Source organism: Macaca fascicularis, chromosome 11 (genome assembly GCF_037993035.2).
Source record: "Macaca fascicularis isolate 582-1 chromosome 11, T2T-MFA8v1.1".
Lineage (NCBI taxonomy): Eukaryota > Metazoa > Chordata > Mammalia > Primates > Cercopithecidae > Macaca > Macaca fascicularis.
Genome location: NC_088385.1, coordinates 118,761,698 through 118,786,829, shown reverse-complemented (window position 1 = coordinate 118,786,829; position 25,132 = coordinate 118,761,698). Strand labels below are relative to the sequence as shown.

General features: G+C 45.5%; 2 protein-coding genes across 13 annotated transcripts in view; both read right to left on the bottom strand.

Moving 5' to 3' along the window:
• Window positions 1–262: 262 nt before the first annotated feature.
• On the bottom strand, window positions 263–6,022 carry LOC102117847 (disintegrin and metalloproteinase domain-containing protein 1a). Its single transcript, XM_065525257.2, has one exon. It carries the CDS (start codon window positions 3,577–3,579, stop codon window positions 862–864), a length of 2,718 nt encoding a protein of 905 aa, XP_065381329.1. The 5' UTR covers window positions 3,580–6,022; the 3' UTR covers window positions 263–861.
• A 3,370-nt stretch (window positions 6,023–9,392) lies between these two features.
• Window positions 9,393–25,132, bottom strand: part of MAPKAPK5 (MAPK activated protein kinase 5) — a 51,390-nt gene continuing 35,650 nt past the window's right edge. For 4 of the 12 annotated variants that reach the window (XM_065525259.1, XM_074007902.1, XM_074007903.1 and 1 more), the window contains 7 exons: window positions 22,833–22,913; window positions 19,301–19,488; window positions 17,011–17,131; window positions 14,481–14,611; window positions 14,078–14,199; window positions 12,939–13,043; window positions 9,689–10,147 (listed from right to left, as the gene is read on the bottom strand). In XM_065525259.1, the coding sequence (XP_065381331.1) occupies window positions 10,053–10,147; window positions 12,939–13,043; window positions 14,078–14,199; window positions 14,481–14,611; window positions 17,011–17,131; window positions 19,301–19,488; window positions 22,833–22,913 (843 nt within the window). In that variant the 3' untranslated portion in view covers window positions 9,689–10,052. Of the gene's footprint in view, window positions 9,596–9,688; window positions 10,148–12,938; window positions 13,079–14,077; window positions 14,200–14,480; window positions 14,612–17,010; window positions 17,132–19,300; window positions 19,489–22,832; window positions 22,914–25,132 lie in introns of those variants that run through there. The other 8 variants (XM_065525260.1, XM_074007905.1, XM_065525262.2 and 5 more) reach the window with 7 other exon arrangements.

The window sequence follows — 25,132 nt, the reverse complement described above, 5'->3', positions numbered from 1 at the left end:
ATAAAGGAAAAAGGAACTTCAGTAGAATCATTAAGACAAAAAAAAAATGAAGAAATAAATACTTCAAATGTGAACTCAGCACTTTACACTTTACAATGTACTTCACATACTGCCTAGGTTGCCTTCCCTCCTCCATACACCCAAACGGAGTGTGTGAGATGTCCCTGGATCAGGTTTACCCCCTTTCATAGAGCCCCAAAATAAAGGATCCCAAGCACTAGGCTGCTTGGAGTCTGGAGTGATGATTCATGTGGGAAAAAACTTTTATTTAAAATCACCTGTATTTATTGAATAGAAGCAGACAGGGCTTATTAGAACATTCAATCATTATAATAACATTCGTAACATAATGGGTCACTATTACTGGGATGAATAACCTAGTCACAACAATGCAGGCATGGATAATTGATAATACATTATGTCAGATCATGTGAATGAAAGTTTATATGCCCTGAAAAGCAAACTGGGTGACTCAGAAACTGGCCCAACTGAAACAAGACATTAATAGCAAAGACCCATGAGAAGAGCTAAAATTATTTCATGAAACATGAAAAAACAGAAATAAAGAATATTTTATATATGATTTTATGTATGAAAATATGAGTTTACAATGAATACCGTATGTCGGGAAATCCCTCTTCGTACATTAGTATGTTTCTACAGATTACATAGTCTAGTCACAGCCTCTGAAGACACCAATTCTCACTTCACATTTGCTTCTATGAGCTTCTTATTCCCACTCAATGCCTGACATGTTTGAGATATTTGGCTTCATCCTTCACTCTTCTCTTTTAGCCTTCCCTGTCTTTTACCTGCTTCCTCTTTTGGTGTGGGCTCTTTCTGGGCCTCTGGTGGAGGGGCCTACTGTGCTGGTGGGGCCTCTGGTGGAGGGGCAGCCTCTGGTGGCGGGGCCTGTGGTGGGGCAGCAGCCTCTGGTGCTGGCGCAGCCTCAGGTGCTGGGGCAGCCTCTGGTGGTGGGGCAGCCTCTGGTGGTGGTGCAGCCTCTGGTGGTGGTGCCTCTGCTGCTGGTGGGGCCTCTGCTGCTGGTGGGGCCTCTCCTGGTGGTAGAGTTTCCTCTCCTGGTTGTGGAGCTTCCTCTCCTGGTGGTAGAGTTTCCTCTCCTGGTTGTGGAGCTTCCTCTCCTGGTGGTGGGGCCTCCTCACCTGGTGGTAGGATTTCTTCTGCTATTGGGACTAGATCTGCTGAAGTCAACTCTGATTCCAGTGTTGTCTCTGTTGATGACTCCTCTACTTCAGCCACTGCTGTCTGAACTTCAGAGCAGAGGTAGGATATTGTAAGTAGAGAGCACAATAATAGTACAAGAAACAAAGGGACTAGTAACACTACCAGTTTATAGTCTACGTCTTGTCTCAGACTTTGACCACGAGCAATACTTTCACTACCACTTTCACTGTTGTTGGTAACTTGCATTCCCGGGGGGCCACTGTCCACACTGCCTCCATTTCCTGGATTTTTACAGTCAGGAGGAGCAAAACCAGACTCACAATGGCAGTGCCTTAAATTGTTGCAAACTCCTTTCCCATGACACGATTCCTCCGGTCTGCAGTCATACAGGAGTATGGAGTGATGAACGCAGGAGTAATCCGTGCAGACTTTGTTTGGGGCACAAGAAGTGCCGACGTGCACGTTGCCATTATCAGGGGTATCAGTAATGTTATCGGCATCCATGCTCCAGCACCAGTCATTGTCATGAGGGACCTGGATCACTGTATGTTGAGCTTTGACTCGTGGTAAGGATTGAACACCTGTACATATGAGTTTCCCACAAAATACATTATCATCTGAACATGTAACATATGTTTGCTGATCCTCAGTGGGATGGCCACAGTTTCCAAACCGGTCTCCTCTGGTATTCATTGAAATGTAACAGTCTTCCGGGGCAGATCTTGCAGGGTACCCATATATATTCACACATTGGTTATCAGGGTTCTTACACTGACCCCCAGAGCAATAGTGAATTCTATCACACAACGTGCCATCTTGCTTGTAGCTGTCTGCAGGGCATTCTGCAGAGCTACCGTCACAATATTCTGGGAGGTCACACTCATCCTGAGTAGGACGGCATAAAAACCCCTTCCTTCTGAAAGTGCAGTCCAGACAGCAGAGGCCATGGCTGCACTCAGCATGCTCCTTCAGAGTACATGTGGGATCACAGCATGGGTCGAGGTGACAGGCAGAACCACAGTCACACTCCTCCGTGTCCTCCACCACGCCATTTCCACAGGCAGAATCCCTACGCTTGCGGCCCCTGGGCCGTGGCTTGTTAAATAGGCAGGCCCCTTTGTGTTCTCGAAGGAACTGGTGGAAGTAGTCAGAGCTGCAGTTGCTGAAGCCACTTTCTTTTGTGATATTTTCATGCATGAGGCAAAAGTGCTTCTCTCTGCAAAAGCAGGCCGAGTGGTCGTGCTGAATACCCAGGTTGTGCCCGAGCTCATGGACCATCAGGGCTGCAAACAACAGCATATCTTCATGATGGAAGGATTCAACAGCCGCCGCAAAACCGCTTGAGCAGGCACCACTGAGAAAGGCCTGGCCCGTATTCTGTCCAGGATGATGCCCGACGATCATGTGGGCAACATCGTGCTTCGCACGACGGAAGAGCATCTCTTGTCTCCAGCGATTGAAATTCCTGAGTGTGATTTGCAAGTCCACTGCGACATCTATTAGGTCCCCCTCGGTCCAAATCTCCATTCCGGCCAGCACCACCTCTGTGTTTATTCCCCTAGTGAAGCCGTTGGCCAGAGCAATGACATCCACTACTCTCTGGACCGTCTCATTGATGTTACTGCCCCACATCTGGAACCGCTGGTTGTTGACCACAACAAATATCTCCACGTACTTGGTGTGTGACCACAAGTAGGACAGCGCCTGTAGATCATGAGGCTTCCTGCTCCCTTGTTGCCAGCTAGTGGACACCACATGGCTGTCTCTGGAAGTGACACCACAGGAGACTCGCGTTTCATGTGCCATGGTGTATAACACATGTTCAAACCGTCTTGAAGAGTCCATGGGCTCAATGCTGTAAGATTTTTCCTCCTTAATCAGGATGCCCCTGAGACCTGCACAGGTGTTGACAGAAACAAAAGAACCTGACACTCCTTCTATGTAGCCTTCATAGTGGCAGTCATGTGAGATGAAAGGCGATTCTTGCCCCAGGATGCCATTGTGGTAACTGTAGACTGGAAAGTTATTCACAAAATGGCTTCTCTTCACCTTCAGGTGAACCAAGTGCTTCTGGCCTTGCATAAATAGCAAGTAGGACAGTCCTTCCACTGAGCTATCTCCTCCCTGGACTGTCAGCCTCTTTGGAATAATTATTTCATAGAAAGAGTAATAGATTGATCCCAGGTGACAGTGCATGCTTGGCACAAAAATCACCAAAAGCAGCAAAATCTCTAACCTGATACATGAAGGTCCGGGTACTAGCCCCATTCTCAAGTTCCACTTCTGTGGAGCCCAAGTTTGGAACTTTATCTTAACCTCTTCCAAGGCCACTTGGCTTTTCCATAGATACAGCAGGATGTTGGCAGAGTCTTTTAATAATGCCAGCACTGACATGGCCCAAATAAATCAGTTAATGATTCTGGGCCTATATCCATCAGCAGAGCTCCCCCTCGCACACAAACCTTTGGAGGCTCAGATGTTAGTCTCAGATCTACACTGGCTCCCTCACTGGCAGTTCTTGCCCAATTCTGAGTCTTACAGATAACTTCAAGCTGTGTTTCTCTTCCTGCTTCTCTCCTGGCCTTCGGCAGTTTCTTTAGTATGTCTTCCTTCCAACGGCAACAACTGTAATCTTCCTTAGTTATATTCCTTTTACCTTCATGGAGAGATATTCCAAGCAGAAGGCCTGTAGTGATCCAGCCAGTACTGTAACTCAGGCAAATTATTCTTTATCCTCAGCTCAGGCCACACAACTTGATATCCGTTAATCTGCTCATTCTTTGAAACCCAACATTCTGGCAGGGGGTGGGGGGAAGGGGACAGGGCTTCTCTGGGGAGCTCTGAAAAGGACAAAGTTCTTTGTGGCCCACTGCCTCTTTCCCTCATTTTTGCAGTTTTCAGGGTACCATTTCTCAGTTCAACTCTCCTTTGTCAGTGTCTGGTTTTTTTTTCGCTTTAATTCAAGAAAATCCGTATGTGTATGTCCAAGTTTTCCCTCATTATTGCCGGTTCATAACAAATGAATTTAGATATTTTATATCTGCATATAATCTTCTCTATCAAGTTTTCCTAAAGCACAGATATATTACATGTTAAGTAAAATGGGCTCAGTTTCACCATGGGGGTATATAAAGGATCAGGATCAAAGTTCAGTTCCTCCAACTGCCCTAATATGAAAACAAACTGTGGGGTCCGGGCACAGTGGCTCACCCCTGTAATCCCAGCACTTTGGGAGGCTGAGGCAGCTGGATCACCTGAGGTCGGGAGTTCAAGACCAGCCTGGCCAGCATGGTGAAACCCCGTCTCTACTAAAAATGCAAAAAGTAGCAGGGCGTGGTGGAGCGTGCCTGTAATCTCAGCTACTCAGGAAGCTGAGGCAGAAGAATTGCTTGAACCCAGGAGGCGTAGGTTACAGTAAGCCGAGATCACGCCATTGTACTCCAACTTGGGCAACAGAGTGAGACTCCGTCTCAAAAAATACTGTGGGGTCAAAATAAAAGCTGACTAACCAGATGTCTAGTGAACATTTCATCAAGAAAAGAAAACTGGGCTATAGAAGAACTTTTAAAAGATTTCTTCGGTTTGGAACTAAAATCGATCTGAAATGTCTGTGGAAGTCCTTGAATTTGGTTTTCATGTCAGTTTCCTTGGTGTATTTAGCAGTACAAATTTAAAAGGAAAAGAGGCCGGGCGCGGTGGCTCAAGCCTGTAATCCCAGCACTTTGGGAGGCCGAGACGGGCGGATCACAAGGTCAGGAGATCGAGACCATCCTGGCTAACACGGCGAAACCCCGTCTCTACTAAAAACACAAAAAATTAGCCGGGCGAGGTGGCGGCGCCTGTGGTCCCAGCTACTCGGGAGGCTGAGGCAGGAGAATGGCGGGAACCCGGGAGGCGGAGCTTGCAGTGAGCTGAGATCCGGCCACAGCACTCCAGCCTGGGCGACAGAGCGAGACTCCGTCTCAAAAAAAAAAAGGAAAAGAAGCCCTATGCACCCATTCCTTATGCAGTTATTCTGTGCATTCTAGATGAAGAAAAATAAAGCTCTACATTTTTTATCTTGCATAATTTTACAGCAAGTCAAATATTTACAACAAGAGACTTTCAAATATGAGATATGACTACAGAAAGGAATGTAATGGTACCAGATCTTAGGTAACAGCATGAGAACAGATCAATTTATTCATTATTCCTTAATTCCTAATACAGATAATACAATGTATCAGTAGCATCTAGCAAGAAAATTTATACTGTCACAAACCCACTAAAAAAATTTACAGCAAGAAAAGTGAAATGATTTCCAGCTGTACTTCTTGTGATTTATGTAAGCACAAAGCTTCTTAAAATTATATTTTGAAAATTATCACAGATTTTAGGGTGTTTCCCTGTGTCTTAACCAAAATAGGGCAAATTAGGTTAAGCCATTTGGTGGGATAAAAGAAGATTCAAAAATAGAACATTCTACTTTAAATAAACAATTAAAATGAAGTATCCAATTTTCTGATTCTCAAATTGAAACATATTTTCTTCAATAAATACATGCACACACACATACCCACACACAAGACCTGATTTAAATCTTTTGGCTTCTTTGACCAACAATTACCATTTCTTCAACTCGTTTTTTCTCAAATGAATACAAGCAACATAAACTCTTTTTAAAGAGTAATTCCTGCCAGGCACAGTGGTTTGCTCCTGTAGTCCCAGCTACTTAGAAGGCTGAGGCAAGAGGAGTGCTTGAGCCCAGAAACTTGAGTCTAACCTGGGCAACATAGCAGGATCACGTCTTTTTTAATTTTAATTTATTTATTTCTGAGATGCAGTCTCGCTCTGTCACCCAGGCTGGAGTGCAGTGGGGCGATCTCCACTCACTGCAACCTCTGCCTCCCGGGTTCAAGCAATTCTCCTGCCTCTGCCTCTCAAGCAGCTCGGATTACAGGCATGTGCCACCACACCTGGCTAATTTTTGTATTTTTAGTAGAGACGGCGTTTCGCCATGTTGGCCAGGCTGGTCTTGAACTCCTGACCTAAGGTGATCCGCCTGCCTCGGCTTCCCAAAGTGCTGGGATTACATGCATGAGCCACCGCGCTGAGCCTTATCTATGTTTCAAACAATAAATTCAGACTGGCATTCTCCTATGTTCATACATTAGAGAGATACAAGTGTTTTTTACTACATCAAGCTGACTTTTATAACTGTGGTAAAGTCTAAAAATATTTGACAAGTAATGGCTTTAATAAGCAGAAGGTTAATAAATCATGTAGGCAAACAGGAGAGCATAACCTGCTGCTTTATAAGAATTGTTTTTACAGTGTTGTTTCCACAGGTGTAGGTGTTAGGCCAAAAAATATGAGAAAGATACTGTTTCACTTCCAGTTACGTGCAAATTTCGAGTAGCAAACCTGACGGTTATGTTAAAGTAGAATTTACTGCTGGACTAGGAATACACAAACAAAACTCCACTTCGAAGACCAAGCCATGCTGAGTCCCTTGGGAGCTACTGTTTTTTTTCAAGGCATGCTGTTGCGTTACAACAGCTGGGGCATCCTCCAGAGTGTTCACAAACTTCCAGCTTGGTGCTCATTTGGATGTGTCTGGACACAGCACTTATATTAAGGGTCACATGAATTCAGCTTGAAGTAACTGAAACATGGGCAACAGATGCTCAGAGTCAAAGGAAGGATCACTTTGGATACCTTTTCCATCGCACCTAAAATTCAGCATACACTGAAGGAAAAAAAAAATCATCCTGAGCCTTTTTAGAAGACACCCAAGTCACAATTTTAAGAAGTTACGGATATACTGGATATGCTAGAAGATTCCTCTAAAGAAAAGAACAGTAACAAAGGTAATTACTACTGTTTTTTTCTCCCCATGGAATACTGAACCTCTGCCCTAAGATAGGAAAACTACAGTTGTTCTAATATTACACAAAAGTTAGTGCAGTTTTCCTAACTGTAAGAAGCGATCTGTAAGATTTACATTTCATTGAAAAACACAACAGGCACTTAATTCAACTCTCAGCCAAGTTCTCTGGTCAGTAAATTAAAAAACGTTGGGTTTTTTTCTGTTGTCTGTTAGATTTTTGCCATCATGAAAAGTATTCAGGTCAGGCGCGGTGGCTCATGCCTGTAATCCCAGCACTTTGGGAGGCTGAGGTGGGCGGATCATGAGGTTGGGAGGCCGAGGTGGGCAGATCACAAGGTCAGGAGTTCGAGACCAGCCTGGCCAATATGGTGAAACCCTGTCTCTACTAAAAACTCAAAAATTAGCTGGGCATGGTGGTGCCTGCCTGTAGTCCCAGCTACTCGGAAGGCTGAGGCAGGAGAATCGCTTGAACCCGGGAGGTGGAGGTTGCAGTGAGCCGAGATCAAGCCACTGCACTCCAGCCTGGGGGACAGAGCGAGACTCTATCTTGGTGGTGGGGGGTGGGGAGGTGGGGAGATATATTCAATTCTCCTTAAAGGAAATCCATTTACAACAGTTACCAGTCACCTAAGATTAGTGAACTTTACCTCAAAAAATATCTTTTAATTACAAATTCTCCAAGATAAAAAGGAACCAATGTAGGCCGGGCGCAGTGGTTCATGCCTGTAATCCCAGCACTTTGGGAGGCCGAGGCGGGTGGATCACGAGGTCAGGAGATCAAGACCATCCTGGCTAACACAGTGAAAATCCGTCTCCACTAAAAATACAAAGAGAAATTAGCTGGGTGTGGTGGCAGGCACCTGTAGTCCCAGCTACTCAGGAGACTGAGGCAGAAGAATGGCGTGAACCCAGAAGGCGGAGCTTGCAGTGAGGCGAGATTGCGCCACTGCACTCCAGCCTGGGCGACAGAGCGAGACTCCATCTCAAAAAAAAAAAAGGAACCAATGTAGTAAGGTAATTCTTAAGACACTTTGTGTTTTTATCATCTATTCCCACAGGCAGTCACACACATACTGGGCATACTAACCGAATGTCATCCTGAAGACTCAGGGTGGAGGAATTACTCAGCACAGTGGAGGAGTTAGAAAATAAGTTGCTGGTGAGATCAATTCTGATAGAAGAGAATGCGATGAGAAAAAACTGAATAACAGATGACTATCCTCTCCCTCTGCTCTGGGAGGTGGAGCCTATCTGCCAGCTTTTCTATGTACCAAAGTAAGTATCCACCAAAAACTGCTTCACACACACACACACACATGAAAATTGGTTGTGGAAACCCATACGCACAACAGAAAACTGAAAAAGGACCTAGCCTTATTTTTCCTTCAAACAGCTGCTCTCTGGGCCAAAATCGTGCTTCCTGAAAATGAAGGGTAATAAACAGGATAAACAAAGCCCAGAGAATGCCAACACAAAACCCAGGCAGACATATTACAGAGAAACAAGGCAACCTTATGAAAAAAAAAAACCCAAAACTGGATCATCTTACATGATAATCCAATAGTCCCACTTCAATTATATGTACATTTCTCAGACAAATTATTCCAAAAACAGGACCGGAGGAACAGGGAACGGAAAAAAGGAATGATGGAGCTGGTGAAGGCTGCAGGGAAGGGGAAAGGACAAAGCAGGACCTCCTGGAAGGAGAAAGGGAAGCTCCGGTTAAACATATAAAGAATAGGCCAGGCTTGGTGGCTCACGCCTGTAACCCCAGCACTTTGAGAGGCTGAGGCGGATGGTCAGGAGTTCGAGACCAGCCTGGCCAACATGGCGAAACCTTGTCTCTACTAAAAATATAAAAATTAGCTGGGCATGGTGGCGGGCACCTGTAATCCCAGCTACTTGGGAGCCTGAGGCAAGAGAATCACTTGAACCTGGGAGACAGAGGTTGCAGTGAGCCGAGATTGTGCCATTGCACTCCACCCTGGGTGACAAGAGCAAGACTCCATCCCAAAACAAACAAACAAAGAATAAACCCAAGGCCGGGCACAGTGGCTCATGCCTGTAATCCCAGCACTCTGGGAGGCCAAGGCAGACAGATCACCTGAGGTCAGGAGTTCAAGACCAGCCTGACCAACGTGATGAAACCCTGTCTCCACTAAAAATACAAAAATTAGCCAGGCATGGTGGTGGGCACCTGTAATCCCACCTACTCAGGAGGCTGAGGGAAAATCGCTGGAACCTGGGAGACGGAGGTTGCAGTGAGCGGACATAGTGCCACTGCACTCCAGCTTCCACGACAACAGCGAGACTCTGTCTCAAAAAAAAAAAAAAAAAAAAAAGAATAAACCCAAAAGAAAACCCTGTTAGATTTAAGAAACACACCAGTATCCTTTTTGAAAATATGACAAAAAGGAAATGTTCCTGCTTTTCTCTAAGGAATTAGGTACAGGAGAAATGAGGGCTCAGCTCCTTCTTCTTCCATCATGGGAGTTGGCTCCCCAAGCTCAAGTGTGCCTTCTGTGAGTTCCAGCAGGCAGTCTGCAATGACTGAGCCACAAAAATGTCTTGGCAGTAGAGCTCATCTAGCAATGGTGTGGAAAACAAATACACAGGGCAATTGAAACCAGAATCCAGAGTCCTTAATTCAGCTGTTTACTAATCACAAAAGTCAGTATAGTCGGTCCTTTATCTACTGCTGGCAAGTGATTTTTGTATATTTTATTACAAATAAAATAATATTGCTTGACAGCATCATCTGTCATCTTACAAATATACAACTACACAGTCCTAAAGTAATAGTGTATCTCTAGACGTGAGCTTTTCTTAAAAACAAACAATAACTATACTATTATTAAGTCCTGCACCCTAAATCTATACAGCAACTTTAATCAACGTGGAAATGAAATTATGATTTATTAATTTACATAAAATTACTTTATACATTTAAGAATAATTTTTCAAATTATTTAAAAAACCACAAAGTTTGAAGCTGTCATTATTGGGATTCATGGGACGTGGTTTGCTCTTCTATCACCTGCTTCACAATTTCTGCCAGTTTTAGTCGATCTACTTTATCTGTGAATCCACGACCTGAAAACCAAAAAAGAACAAGATCAGCCCTCAAATTCTTTGAGAGGTGGCAGACTCTTGACAGAGGCCCAATAAGGTCCACCTTACCAGTATCAAATTCACCCTCACCAGTGGAGGAACCACCCCCACCACTGATCAAAAGCAGTTCAGATCCCCCATTTTTCAGGTAGCAATTGTACCGTTCCACTAACCTGGCAGTAAAAATCCAAAGCTCACAACACACAAGCAAACCACAAAGAGAGAGAAGATCTTTGTAATACATACAGCTGACAAATGACTCATATCCAAATATATAAAGAATTCCTATATATCTATAAGAAAGACACAATTCAGTGAAAAAAAAATGGGCAAAAGACTTAATAGGTACTTCACAAAAGAGGAAATCTAACTGGCCCATAAACATTTAAAACGTACATCAGTACGTTTTAAGGGTACATTTAAGGGTAATGCAAACTAAAACTACATTGCAATACCACCTACAAACTAACCAAGATAACGAAGATTTTTTTAAAAGACAATAGCAAGAGCTGGTGTGGATATGAAGTAACCAGAACCCCCAAACACTGCTAGTGGGAGTTCATAAATTCATACAACCACTTTGAAAAACTGGTAGCAGCACCCACTAAAGCCAGACAGATGAAGACCTCCGTGAACCAGCAATTCTAATCCTATACACGTAAGATAAATGAGCTCATCAAAAGACATTCACAAGAGTATTCACCACAGCCCTTAATTCCCCAAATCTGGAAATAATCCTAAAGTCCATTCAACAGTACAATGGACAAATATAGCACACATTCATACAGTGAAAATGAATGATCTGCTGCTACACACAACATGGATGGATGCCACAAATATAATGACTAAAATATAACTGACTAAAAGAAGCCAGACATAAAAGAATGCAGACTTGTCTGACTCCATTCACAAAGAATACAAAACCAGGCAAAATGAGGCTCCAGTGCTAGAAATCAGGACTGTGATTACCCTTGAATGGAGGGAGGGAGGGACTGGAAGAGGATGCATGTTCTACTACATGATCTAGGTGCTGGTTACAGAGGAGTGTTTACTTTGTGAAAATTCACTGAAGTTCATATTTCGTATGTGATCACTTTTCTAAAATGACATTTCAAATTTTTCTTTTTTCTTTTTTTTGAGACGGAGTCTCGCTCTGTTGCCCAGGCTGGAGTGCAGTGGTGTGATCTCGGCTCCCTGCAACCTCCACCTCCCAGGTTCAAGCAATTCTCCTGCCTCAGGCTCCCAAGTAGCTGGGACTACAGGCGCATGCCACCTCGCCCGGCTATTTTTTTTTTTTTCTTTTTTTGGATTTTTAGTAGAGGTGGGGTTTCACCGTGTTAGCCAGGATGGTCTCGATCTCCTGACCTCATGATCTGCCCACCTTGGCCTCCCAAAGTGTTGGGATTACATGCATGACCCACCATGCCTGGCCCTGAAATTTTTCTTTAAAAAAATCCCAGGAAAGTGAATCTCCTCCAAGAATGGGAATGGCCAGGCTAGCACTTTAGATTTCTTATGGCATGTCTAAGAAACAAGTGAGGCAGGCCGGGTACTGTCGTTCACACCCGTAATCCCAGTACTTTGGGAGGCCAAGGTGGGTGGATCACCTGAGGTCAGGAGTTCGAGACCAGCCTGGCCAACATGGTGAAACCCCGTCTCCACTAAAAAAAAAAAAAAAAATACAGGTGCGTGCCTGTAGTCCCAGCTCCTTGGGTGGCTGAGGCAGAATCACATGAGTGCAGGAGGGGGAGGTTGCAGTAAGCCAAGATCGCACCACTGCACTCCAGCGTGGTGACAGAGGGAGACTCCGTCTCAAAAAAAAAAAAAAAAAAAAAAAAGAAACAAGTGAGGCATTGAAATCTTAAGTTTGCCCCCTTCCCTGAGCATCCTGGAGTGTAAGTCTAGTACAGTTTGCTCAACTGGAAAGACAATATTAAAATCAGTTCAAGCCAGGCACAGAGGCTCATGCCTGTAATCCCAGCACTTTGGGAGGCTGAGGCAGGTGGATCACTTGAGGCCAGGAGTTCAAGACCAGCCTGGCCAACATGGTAAAACTCCATCTCTACTAAAAATACAAAAATTAGCTGGGCATGGTGGCACTCACCTGTAGTCCCAGCTATTCGGGAGGCTAAGGCAGGAGAATCACTTGAACCCGGGAGGCAGAGGTTGCAATGAGCCAAGATTGCGTCACTGCACTGCAGCCTGGGGGATAGAATGAAACTCCGCCTCAAAAAAAAAAAAAAAAAAAAAGGCAGTTCAAGAAATATATCTCTACCTTATTTGCTTTGGGAAAAAAACTTAACCAGCAGTAGATCTGGCAAACTTTCTCCTCTTTCGTGAAACAGCTCTTCTCTAAGCTAAGCAGATCAGCGGGGTCAGCAGGGTGGACTTGCTGGCACTTTGTCCTCTCTCTCCCCTTCAGCATCTGTTGCTTCTTAATGACCTGGTAAATAGTCCTGGTATCTGAGAGGAATTCTGAAATCTGGGTTTTTTTTTTTTTAACCCAAGTGGTGTGTGATGGGGGCTTTCCAGTGTTGAATCTGCAACACACAATTCACTTGAACTCTGGAAAATAAGTGAAAGGGCCAGATATCTAGGTATGCCGGGGCAGTTAATATAGAGCTAACCCCCATTCCACAATGCTCCACTCACTCTCCAGCCAGCCTCACTTCATTTCAAAACAGCCGCAGCTCAGGCACCAAAGAGATCCTATGTGTTCTAAACATAATCACTTGTCTGTATTCCTGGGGAAGAGAGTGATGAAGGCTCCTACCATTCCAGCTGAAGCTCTGCAGAGTATCTCTTAGGAGTTTGCATTCTCGGTTATACTTCCAAGCCTCCTGCATTACTTCATTCAGCTTCTCATCTTCATTCTCTCCTATTGGTAAGGATGAAGAGGAATTTGCATTTTTCCTGCAGCATCATGGGGTTTTAGTGTGAGAGATGGAAGAACGTGATGTCCAACTGGTTGAAAAATGATGACTGAATGTGCAAAACTTCACCAGACACGGGCTTTACTGCTAGTCCCTACATTATGTAGACTGCATCTGGTATTTGGACTCTTTTTTACTCTGACATCTTCATACAAATCCACTGATGGCCCCAGAGTCTCAGCACCGGGGGGATGGGAAATAGGCTGTGGCAGACTCTATTGCTGAACAAGACACCTGGTCAACCAAAGACCAAAAGTGGGAGAGTGGGCTACTTTCTCTCTGCTAAGCTCATTTCTTACTTTAGAAAGCTATCTGAGGTACACTATATGAGTTCTCTTAAAACCCAAGGAATCTAGGGAGATACCCATTTTCTGGCCTAGTACGTGAAGCATCTATCTGCTGAGAACAGCCCCTCACCCGCCGATGAGTGGAGAGAGAACATAACGAAAGAAAGCTCTCACTCCAAAGGACCCACGTGTAAGTCTCACTCCAAAGACCCACTCATATCATGCTGCCCATGATATGAGTAACAGCAGGAGTCACTTCTGAACTAGGGAGGTATTCTCATATTTATGAGCTAATGGCAGCCTTGCACTCAAAATGCTCTGGAAATAGTGAACAGCCTGCAATGAGATTTAGACCCTACCCACATTTTCCATTCTCCATCCCCCAGTCTGTGCCCTTGTTGTCAAACTAAGAAAACACAAAATTGCATGCTTGCACCTGACACTGCCAATTAAGTCTAAACTAGAAATTTCACAGAAAACCAAAGGAGAGGTAGAACTTAACTGCATTTCTGAACTCCCACTGTCCAGTCTTTTTAGTGGGCACAGACTACCTTATATAATATACTTTTCTTATAACACAAGATGAAACAGACAACCCAAAATTAAGCCATTCCTTTTGCCATGTACATGCATACACCCACCCACCCCTGCACACACTCACACACACACAAAGGATTAGTAAATGGTGTGACCTTTACCAGCCTGGGGGAGAATACACTGAGCAATCACATCTCGGAGTTTTTCCAAGGCAACATTGGAATCCTCGGCTCCATTCTCATGGTCGTGGATATAGACACTGTCCTTTGGCTTGGTGCTTTAAGAGTTTGAGGGAGGGGTAATGACAACGTGAGAATCCAAAAACCAACTCTGGATAGATATTAACTCTAAATATAAGGTAACGGATATATCAGAAAAATAATAGAAAAATAACAATAGTGTCCAACTCCTGATACTATTTAAAGAGCTTATCCTCTCCACCCTCTTCAGAGGCCAAAGAAAGATCCCTAGCTGAGCAAGTTAAATTTCTTAAATTTGAGAACCCAGTACTCAGCCATTCCAGCCATGAAGAAGAATCGAAGAAATAAGCTCAGTTACCCAAGTAACTTCCTCTTCCGCAGAATGGGGTTGTTCACTGAGTGCAGGGGTTTGAGGCTGACTTTCAGATCCTGAATTCTCATGTTGGCCAACTGTTCCGCGTGAGCCTGCTGGATTCCTGCAACCACTGCCTGAATGCAAACACTGCCGTCAGTTTTTCATATTCATTGCTGGGCACCTAAAAAGCCAGACTAAGAAAGTGGAAAGGAAAAGCTCAAAGTACTAAGAAGGCAATTTCACTCTTATGTTGAAGGAATAGAAATATTTTGATAAGGCAGAGGACTCTTCCCCATGGATCAGCAGGAACCAGGGAACACCAAGCCAACCAAAGGTCATACAACAGCTAGCCCTTCTTCCCTGGTGGGGCGACAGAAAAGCAAGTAAGAAATACCAGCAGGATCCCCACTCATAGCCACTACTGAGGGGAAGTGTAAAGAGAGGCACATATGGACATCAGCGGAAAGGGGGGCAGGCTGCTGCCCAAGAAGTCTCACAGACGGTATTGATTCACCTCAGCCCCGACAGCTCAGAGCCCTGACCATCTCACATGGAGGGCATGGCCAAGCCTAAGGCCACATGACAGAGGCCACAACCAGTCAAATAATCTACAGTGAGAAATAGCTCTCATGGAGTCTGGAACTCTTGAAGTTTGTGCTTTCGTGAACAGTGTATGATCTCACTACAGGCAGACCAAATCATCAGAAGGCTTCACAGGAATATGATCCCATTTTTGTATTTTTTTTTAAATTTTTTTTTCCATTTTTGTATTTTAAAAGGACAAAATGTGTGTATCTGTGTACGTATCCCAGAAAACGATCAGGAAGTATACATCAAGCCATAGATTACCTCACCTCTGAGGAGTGTGACTGTGGCAGGGGAATGAAAGGGAACTTTTACTTTTTCTTTTAACACTGCTGTACCATCTGAGTTTTCACAACAAAAGTTTTTTTTTGAGACAGAGTCTTGCTCTGTCTCCCAGGCTGGAGTGTAGTGGTGCAATCTTGACTCACTGCAACCTCTGCCCCTGCTGGGTTCAAGCAATTCTCCTGCCTCCGAGTAGCTGGGATTACAGGTGTGTGCCACCACGCCTGGCTAATTTTTGTATATTTAGTAGAGACAGGGTTTCACCATGTTGGCCAGGCTGGTCTCGAATTCCTGACCTCAAATGATACGCCCACCTCAGCCTCCCAAAGTGCTGGGATTACAGGTGTGAGCCACTGCACCCAGTCAAAATTTGACTATTTTAAAAAGTAGTTCCATGGTGAGCATAAAATTAGATCAGGAAAAGTTGGAACTCATTTAAGGGCTCTGTATACTCATACCCAGCCCTGGCTATGCCTTTCTGCACCTTCACATCCCCCTCATCAGTAATGACCTGACAGAAGGAGGAAACAGCTCAAAGTCATGAGCTTAGGCTCCTAGACAGGGCTTGGTTGGACAGTGTTCTACACTTCCAAAGTTGATCACTCACATCCTGACCACTTTTTTTTTGAAACAGTCTCACTCTGTCACCCCGGCTGGAGTGCAGTGGTGGATCTCAGCTCAATGCAACCCCCACCTCCTGTCAATATTATCACCAGATATGTCATTCCTGTCCCCTTATATCTAGTCTTATCACAAAAAGCTGTAGAAATTTTTCTTCAAAACTATTGAGCCTATTCACCTCTACTTCTCTGCTCCCATAGCCACCCCTGACTTCTAGATTACTGCAGAAGTATTAGGTTGGCAAGTCCGTGAGTTGCCAAGTCTGACTGACTATCTCTAAATACCTTCCTAGTGGGAAATCTCTTCTCAAAAAGCTACCATGGCCTCTCAGTTGCGTCCCACTAAGACTTAAACCCCTCTCTCCACTTGCAAAGCCTGGCCCTGACACACCCGTCTCATTAACTTCCCATTAGTGAGGCCAAGTTATTTTTCCTGATGATGCCCATGTGTGGTGAACAGCATAAGCAACAAAACAGATGCAAATACATCATCGTTACATTAACTGTCTACTGTGTTGCAGCATCTGAGTTCTCATGTTTGGGCATGCGCTGTCCTTGAAGAATTTGAGTAGTTAATACATGTGAGGGGTTCTGCCTTCTCTTTGGGCAAATTACATCCCTTCAAAGATGTGCTCTTTTTCTGAATTCCCACAGCATTCACAGAACAGTTAACATGCAAAGCTCTGATGTTTGAAATGTTCCCTCTTTGTTTCATGTTTATTGGCCTTGCCTTCTCAGCCAGTCTTGTTTAAACCCCTTGGGGAAAGGGAGGGTATCTTAAACTGCTCTGTGCCCCCAGTCCTGTAGCAGAAATATGGAGGCTATTCCTTTGAGTGCTCCCTTAGTGTGTATTCACTAGGCCTTGATTTGGTCTTTTACCAAAAGAAGTTCCTTATTTTGGATCCTGACTCTGAGGAAACCAGAGATGTTTCTCTGGGAAGGATCGTGTACTCTGCACTGTTTTGCCTTTAACCCCTCACTGAGCCAAGCCCCAGCATTCCTTCCCAACAGTCTTTTCAGTCAACAAAGTAAACATCATTCAAAACCTTGTCCATCATCAGCTGAGCAGAAGGCAGCACATTATCCAGGGCCTCGGTGGAATTGAGCCAGGGGTGGTCCAGCACTCCCTCAATGGTGAGTCTCTCCTCCGGTTTGACCTTCAGGAGCCTGTAGAGAAAACGCCAACAGGGCTGCCATGCACAGTTGCTACTAAAAGGCCATAGGAAGTTCCTGGACCTGGCTCTAAACAACTCTGGTTGCTTCTGACTTCTGTTAAGTCTGGGCCTTCCACCTGCAGAGCACAGGTGGGATTCTAGTCTCCAATCACTGGTAGGGGTACTATGGCTAGAGGCAATCTTTTCTATACTGCAAAAAGTGAGATTACAAAGGTAGAAAAAGGCTTAATCCAGTGATACTTTTGAGTTCTAGGGTTTAATAAGGTAATCCTACCTATGGTTTATAGTTCCTAAGACCTTGAATCTCCATACTGAGGTTTCTAGGACAATGGGCTTTAACTTCCAAAAGGAACTCAGAGTGCTCTTTTTGGCTGATAGTGGTGCAGAATTAGTTGAAGGGTCATGAGGTTCTGGAGAAGCAGGTTGCTACCCAAGATAAAACTCTTAGATGTCACCATATGGCAGGTCATGAGCCCATTATTCCACAGACATTCAAAAGCTAAAAACCTAGAGTCTCTGAGACAGGGATGGCATTTCCTTCTAAGCCCAGGGCGTTGCTTCTGTGCTGTCTGCCTTCAGATCATGCTTCTTTCCATCTCGTTCATTCCCAGTGATGTGGTTTCTAGCTCATCTCAGCCCGTTCCCTCCTTCCAACTCCATCTCTCATTACAAATGTCAGGACAACATGCCTGACTGCTCCTTCAGCTTGTCTGCCACCTTCCTCTGTATCATTCTGAACAGATGGCTTCAGATTCTAAAGTAAGGATTATCTGGAAGATCCCAAAACCAAAAAGATAATCAGTGTTGCTCTAGGGACAGGAAATGTATTTTATAGAAAGCTGGCAAAGAACTACTTCTAGGACATTGAGATTTTGGTCAAATAGTTGGGATTACAGCAAGGAAATAGCATGTGAAGACAGATGGTGATTTAATCATTGCACCCACGTTCCTAAAAACTTGTACTTGTCTATTTTAGAAAACAGTTCCTCTTTACAGCACACAGAACCTGGCCCCAACCCCCACCCTCCAATCAACAGGACGAGCTCACTTTTGAAAGGGAGTAATTTCCATGGAGAAATGGCTGTACTGTCGGGAGACAGTTCCCAGGTATTGCCCCTAAACACGTACCTTCATCCCATTACAGAGGAAGAAACTGAGATCAACAAGGGAGACACTGCTCAGTGAAGACCCAGCAGTGGGAAGACAGGAGCAGTGCCTAAGTCCACGGGCACCCAGCCTCCCACACAGGGGGGCAGAAAAAACAAACATATTCAAATTTAGGTCTGACTTCCTACCTAGTCCTCCAGCTACCAAAAGACTCTGAATATCAACTCTCCCTCACCCACTCCCTAGCCCTAATTCTTACTAAATCTTCCCATCTTAAGATGTGTCAGAGCGGCTGGGTGTGGTAGCTCACACCTGTAATCCCAGCACTTGGGAAGGTGGGCAGATCACTTGAGATCAGTAGTTTGAGACAAGCCTGGCCAACACGGTCAAACCCCATCTCTACTTAAAATACAAAAATGAGCTGGGCATGGTAGTGGGCGCCTGTAATCCCAGCTACTGCCGAGGCTGAGGCAGAAGAATCACTTGAACCTAGGGGGCAGAGGTTGCAATGAGTCAAGATTGCACCACTGCACTCCAGCCTGGACAACGTAGCAAGACTCCATCTCAAAAAAAATAAAAAATAAAAGATATGTCAGAGCAACCAACTGGCAGTGTCAAGGTGGAGGGTGGGGTCCAGGCCTGACAAACCCACATGCCCACAGCATCCAAGGATGCTGTTTGTCATCTCAGCCCCTAGTTCATCTCCTGGCATTGTATCTGTCCCAAATGACATGCCGGCTCACATGTAAGAAGGACAGTACGCCAGGTTTATAATTTAGGGTCCTGAATTAATGTGCAGAGACTGGCTATGGAGGGACCTGGGTTCACACCCTGGGGACAAAGTCTAGGGATGCAACAGGAGGGAGGAAAGCTTCATTCGCACCCAGGTGTGGACACTGAGAAGAGTCACCTCAGGCTCCAGAGAGATTTCTGTGATATTAAAACAGGGAGGAGCCTGCCTAGGAAACCAATGACTTTTCTCTACCCACATTCCCTTGAGCTCCACCACCTGGAGGCTTCCTTGGCCTCCCTGCCCAGCAGCCCATGAACTCACTTCCTCACAACATCTTTGGCCATCTCTGAGATCTGACTCCACTCTTCCTCTGGGAACTCAAAACTGCCTGTCATGATCTTTCTTCGCATATCCTTTGGGATAGTCCGGCTGTGGTGTTTGGAGTAAAAAGGAGGGTATCCGCACAGCATCACATAGATAATCACCCCTAGGGACCACAAATCACAGCTCTGAAACCAAAAAAAGAAATTGGTCACTCACAGCAGAAGCAGAGCCCCCAAAGAAACACCCCGTGACAGACAGACTCAGGAATAGCCCCTGCAATATATAGGCTGCTATAAACTAGAGTCACTTAACAGAGACTAGGAAAGCTGAAGGAAATCTTAGGAGAACTAGTCTTTATCTCCGTATTTTCCTTTTTTCTTTTTTTTTTTTTGAGACAGAGTCTTTCTCTGTTGCCCGGGCTGGAGTGCAGTGGCGTAATCTCAGCTCACTACAATCTCCGCCTCTCAGGGTCAAGTCCTTCTCCTGCATCAGCCTCCTGAGCAGCTGGGATTATAGGCGTGCCACCATGCTGCCCGGCTAATTTTTGTTTTTTTTTTTTTTTTGAAACGGAGTCTCGCTCTGTCGCCCAGGCTGGAGTAAAGTGGCGCAATCTTGGCTCACTGCAAGCTCCGCCTCCCGGGTTCACGCCATTCTCCTGCCTCAGTCTCCCGAGTAGCTGGGACTACAGGAGCCCGCCACCACGCCCGGCTGATTTTTTGTATTTTTAGTAGAGATGGGGTTTCGCCATGTTAGCCAGGATGGTCTCGATCTCCTGACCTTGTGATCCGCCTGCCTCGGCCTCCCAAAGTGCTGGGATTACAGGCGTGAGCCACTGCGCCTGGCCTGCATTTTTTTTTAGTACAGACGGGCTTTCACCATGTTGGTCAGGTTGGTCTCAAACTCCTGACCTTGTGATCCTCCTGCCTCGGCCTCCCAAAGTGCTGAATTACAGGCGTGAGCCACCCGGCCTCTCTCCATATTTTCAATAAGCTACCAATACTACATACATGCATTCCATCATACAAAGCCAGTCTGGGATAAAATGTACAGGTACTTTCACTCTCACTCTTTAGGCCCAAGCACCTATCTGATCCCTGTGTACAGGCACAGGATGCTTTGCCCCAGCCAGAAAAGAATAGATATAAACCAGCTGGCTGTGAAACCTCTATGTAGAAACAAAGCAACTAAGACACAGGTAGGCTCACCTACAATACAGCACAGGCCACTTCGTAAAGGCCCAAAGCAGTACACAGATCATGGAGAGGACTGGAGGGAAGAACAGAAGGTCTAAATGCATTCCTTTGACCATGAAGGACTCACTAGGTCCATTTGCAAGCTCTTACACCATTCTGGGGGAAGATACTGTGAAAAAAAGGAAACTGCTACCAACTACCATGTCTGCAGGAAGTAAGGTGACTCCATGGCCTATAATCACTGCATAAAGGACGGACTCCTATTTTAGTTAAATGCAGCTCCATTTGCTTTGAAAACTGGGTTTGCAGAGGCTTCAATTCAAGCCTTTCCTGAATGGCGAGATAAAAGAGGTATCTGCCTAAGATGGCAGCCCAGTGAGCCTGCCACTGGGGCCCCACACTCCCCCTCACACCACAGCTATGTGGTGCTCTGTGCAAAGGCTGAATAATGGGGTGTCTCAGGTACTCTCACTCATGTTTTCTTGTTTTTTTTTTTTTTTTTTGAGATGGAGTCTCGCTCTGTCGCCAGGCTGGAGTGCAGTGGTGCGATCTCGGCTCACTGTAGCCACTGCCTCCTGGGTTCAAGCGATTCTCATGCCTCAGTCTCCCAAGTAGCTGGGATTACAGGTGCCCGCCACCACGCCCGGCTAATTTTTTGTATTTTTAGTAGAGATGGGATTTCACCATGTTGGCCAGGATGGTCTCGATCTCCTGATCTTATGATCCGCCTGCCTCGGCCTCCCAAAGTGCAGGGATTATAGGGCGTGAGCTGCTGAGCCCAGCCTGTCCATGTTTTCACATTATACTAGTAGATATTTGTGGATGACACAGCCCATGCTGTAGAACAGAATAAAATTACAGGGGTGGAAAGGGACCTTCAATCCCTTACTTTCCAGAAAGGAAACTAATACTACAGAGATCATGTCCTCTCTCAGGTCCTCTGTCAAGAGTGAAACCAAGTGACCTCACCAATGTCACAGATTAAGAGTAGTGGAGCCACAGCAAGTGTCCCAGCCTACTGCCTTTTTACCATTCTCAGCCCCTTCTGTCATCTACATCTAGCCTCAAGTCCCCAAGTAGCATCTTTTCTCTGATCTACTTACTCAGTGACTCCGCGGTCTATTTCAAGAGGCCCTAAACCTCTTGTGCTTTAGAATAGACAGGATCGGCCAGGCGCAGTGGCTCACACCTGTAATCCCAGCTCTTTGGGAGGCCGAGTCGAGTGGATCACCTGAGGTCAGGAATTCAGGACCAACCTGGCCAACATGGTGAAACCTCATATCTACTAAAAATACAAAACATTAGCCAGGCGTGGTGGCAGGCGCCTGTAATCCCAGCTACTTGGGAGGCTGAGGCAAGAGAATTGCTTGAACCGGGGAGGCGGAGGTTGCAGTGAGCCGAGATTGTGCCACTGCACTCCAGCCGGGGTGACAGGGTGAGACTCTGTCTCAAAAAAAAAAAGCAGACAGGATCAATATGGGGGCTACAGGCTGGGTGCAGTGGCTCACACCCGTAATTCCAACACTTTGGGAGGCTGAGGCAGGCGGATCACTTGAGGTCAGGAGTTTGAGATCAGCTTGGCCAACACAGAGAAACCCCGACTCTACTAAAAATACAAAAATTAGCCGAGTGTGGTGGCATGCACCTATCATCTCAGCTACCTGGGAGGCTGAGGCAGGAAAATCGTTTGAGCACAGGAGGTGGAGGTTGGAGTGAGCTGAGATCACGCCACTGTACTGCAGCCTGGGCGACAGAGCAAGACACTGTCTCAAAAAACAACAACAAAAAAAATGTGGGCTACAGATTAAGAACCATCACACTACCAAGTAACATTTAGGAGCCCATGCTATGTGTATCAGATACTGTTCTAAGTTGGGTATTTTATGGGGTAAGAAAGAATGGTGCCATAAATGATCACAAATTGTTCTCTAGCGTCTGTGTCTCAGAAATGGCCTCCCCCTCAAAACCACAAGCCAACCATATCTTTTCAGTGTGGCCAGTGGACTGTATGGACAGTCAAAAAAATAACCTGAATGATGATCACAGCCCCTAATTACTGCTGCAAAAGCTAAATGGGTACAAACTTTATTTGATATTTCATTAAACAAAAACCTGAATTCCAAATACTTTTCTGCGAGTCTGGCTGAACCTTATCTGATATTTCATCAAACAAAAACTTGAATTCCAAATACTTTTCTGTGAGTCTGGCTGCTTCTCTGGGGCAGGAATATTAAGGGGTGAGAAAGGAATTGGCCACACTCCCAGAGGGACACAAACGCCTCACTAAAGGAGAGGGGCTGCATCGGCCAAATGAAGAGAAGTATCTCTTCCTGTACCTTGTTGTAAGTGTAGGGCGTCGGTGAGGTAGGTATGATGCCAGATTTCTCCTTCTGATGCCTTCTTTGCGCCTCCAGTACCTGTTAAGAGTCAGACCAAAGGGGACCATTTACTGAAAATCACACCCCCAATAACCTGCCTTGAGACACGCTACTGTAAGACTAAAGGAGGTAAACAACTGGCAATCAGCCATTAAAAAAAAAACTCCACATAAACACTACACTTCCAAAAACTTTTTTTCTTACAACCAAGTCATTTACCCATCAGCCAAGTAAATACTCAGGTCAAGGACATGAAGATGAAGTTCCTAGAGGAGATTCTCTCTTCTTCCTGCCCATCAGGGAATCTGAGATCACTGACTCTTTCCTGGGGATAGCCCTTATGCCTATGCAAAAGCAGACCTGTCCAGCAGATGAGCTTCAAGCCATCTGTTACCATCAGGGACTACAACAGTCATGTCTGTCTAGGTGTTAAATGCTCCAAGGAGGTAGCCACTGCCACTGTGAGACCATTATCCTGGCCAACCTCTCTAATGTCCCATGAGGAGGGCCTCCAGAGGGGGACACAACATTAGCAGCCCCACACTGTTCCCAGAAAAGTGACAGGACGCTGAGGCTCTGTGCTAGGGGACTTCATCCCACAGCCAGACCTACTTGATACTGTCTCAGCCCCTGTGCCCACGAAGCTGGGGCGGATGGGATACAACTGCTACCACTTAGCCAGGGGCTGCACTGCCATCTTGGGCAACTTTGCAAAGGCCATCTTCAATGCCATCTCTAAGACCTGCAGCTATCTCACCTAATAGAAATTCACTGGCCGGGCGCGGTGGCTCAAGCCTGTAATCCCAGCACTTTGGGAGGCCAAGACGGGCAGATCACGAGGTCAGGAGATCGAGACCATCCTGGCTAACACAGTGAAACCCCGTCTCTACTAAAACATACAAAAAACTAGCCGGGCGAGGTGGCGGGCGCCTGTAGTCCCAGCTACTTGGGAGGCTGAGGCAGGAGAATGGCATAAACCCGGGAGGCGGAGCTTGCAGTGAGCTGAGATCCGGCCACTGCACTCCAGCCTGGGCGACAGAGCGAGACTCCATCTCAAAAAAAAAACAAAAACAAAAACAAAAAAAAGAAATTCACTGACCATCTTATGAAAACCTATACTAGGCTGGGCGTGGTGGCTCACACCTGTAATCCCAGCACTTTGGGAAGCCAAGGCAGGCAGATCATGAGGTCAGGAGTTTGAGACCAGCCTGGCCAACGTGGTAAAACCCCATCTCTACTAAAAATACAAAAATTAGATGGGCATGTTGGTGGATGCCTGTAATCCCAACTACTCAGGAGGCTGAGGCAGAAGAATCACGTGAACCAGGGAGGTGGAGGTTGCGGTGAGCCGAGATGGCACCACTGCACTCCAGCCTGGGCAACAAGAGCAAAATGCCATCTCAAAAAAAAAAAAACCTACTCCAAAGTCTCCATGCAGAGGACCTGGGCTCCAACCATGACCACCACATAGAGTTTTTACACAAGAACAACAAAGTGAGTTAATTAAACCTGAAAAATAAAACACCATTCACAACAGCAGAAAAAATATTAAACATTAAGAATAAATCTCACAAAGATGTGAGAGACCTATAAACTGACTACATCATACTGCTGAGCAAAATTATGAGACAAACATGAATGGAGTGATACAGCTTGCTCATAGGTCAGAAGACTCAGTATCACCAAAATCTCAGCACCCTCACACTGAATGATAGCTCTAAAACAACCCCAGTCAAAACTCCCAGTAGGCTTTTTTATAGAAATCAACAGCTGACTGTAAAGTTCACATGGAAATGCAAGGAAGTTAGAATAGCAAAAACAACTTTGAAAACGAAGAACAAAGGTGGAGGGCCAACGCTACCTGATTTCAAGAATTATTATAAAGCTACAGTAATCAAGACAGTGTGGTATTGGGGTAAAGACAGAAAAATCAATGGAATAGAATAAAGAGTCCGAAAATAAATTCACACATATATGTTCAATGATTTTTGACAAAGGCTCAAAAGCAATGCTGCAGAGAAAAGAAAGCCTTTTTCACGAACGGTTGCTTCTGAGGGTGGGGCTTAAAAGATAAAAATGGCGGCCGGGCGCGGTGGCTCACACCTGTAATCTCAGCACTTTGGGAGGCCGAGGTGGGTGGATCACGAGGTCAGGAGATCAAGACCAGCCTGGCTAACACGGTGAGGCAGGAGAATGGCCTAAGTAAACCTGGGAGGCGGAGCTTTCAGTGAGTCTAGATTGCGCCACTGCGCTCCAGC

Bases quoted from the DNA above. Each gene is read 5' to 3' on its own strand.
- LOC102117847 (XM_065525257.2), bottom strand. From the start codon at position 3,579: ATGTCAGTGCTGGCATTATTAAAAGACTCTGCCAACATCCTGCTGTAT.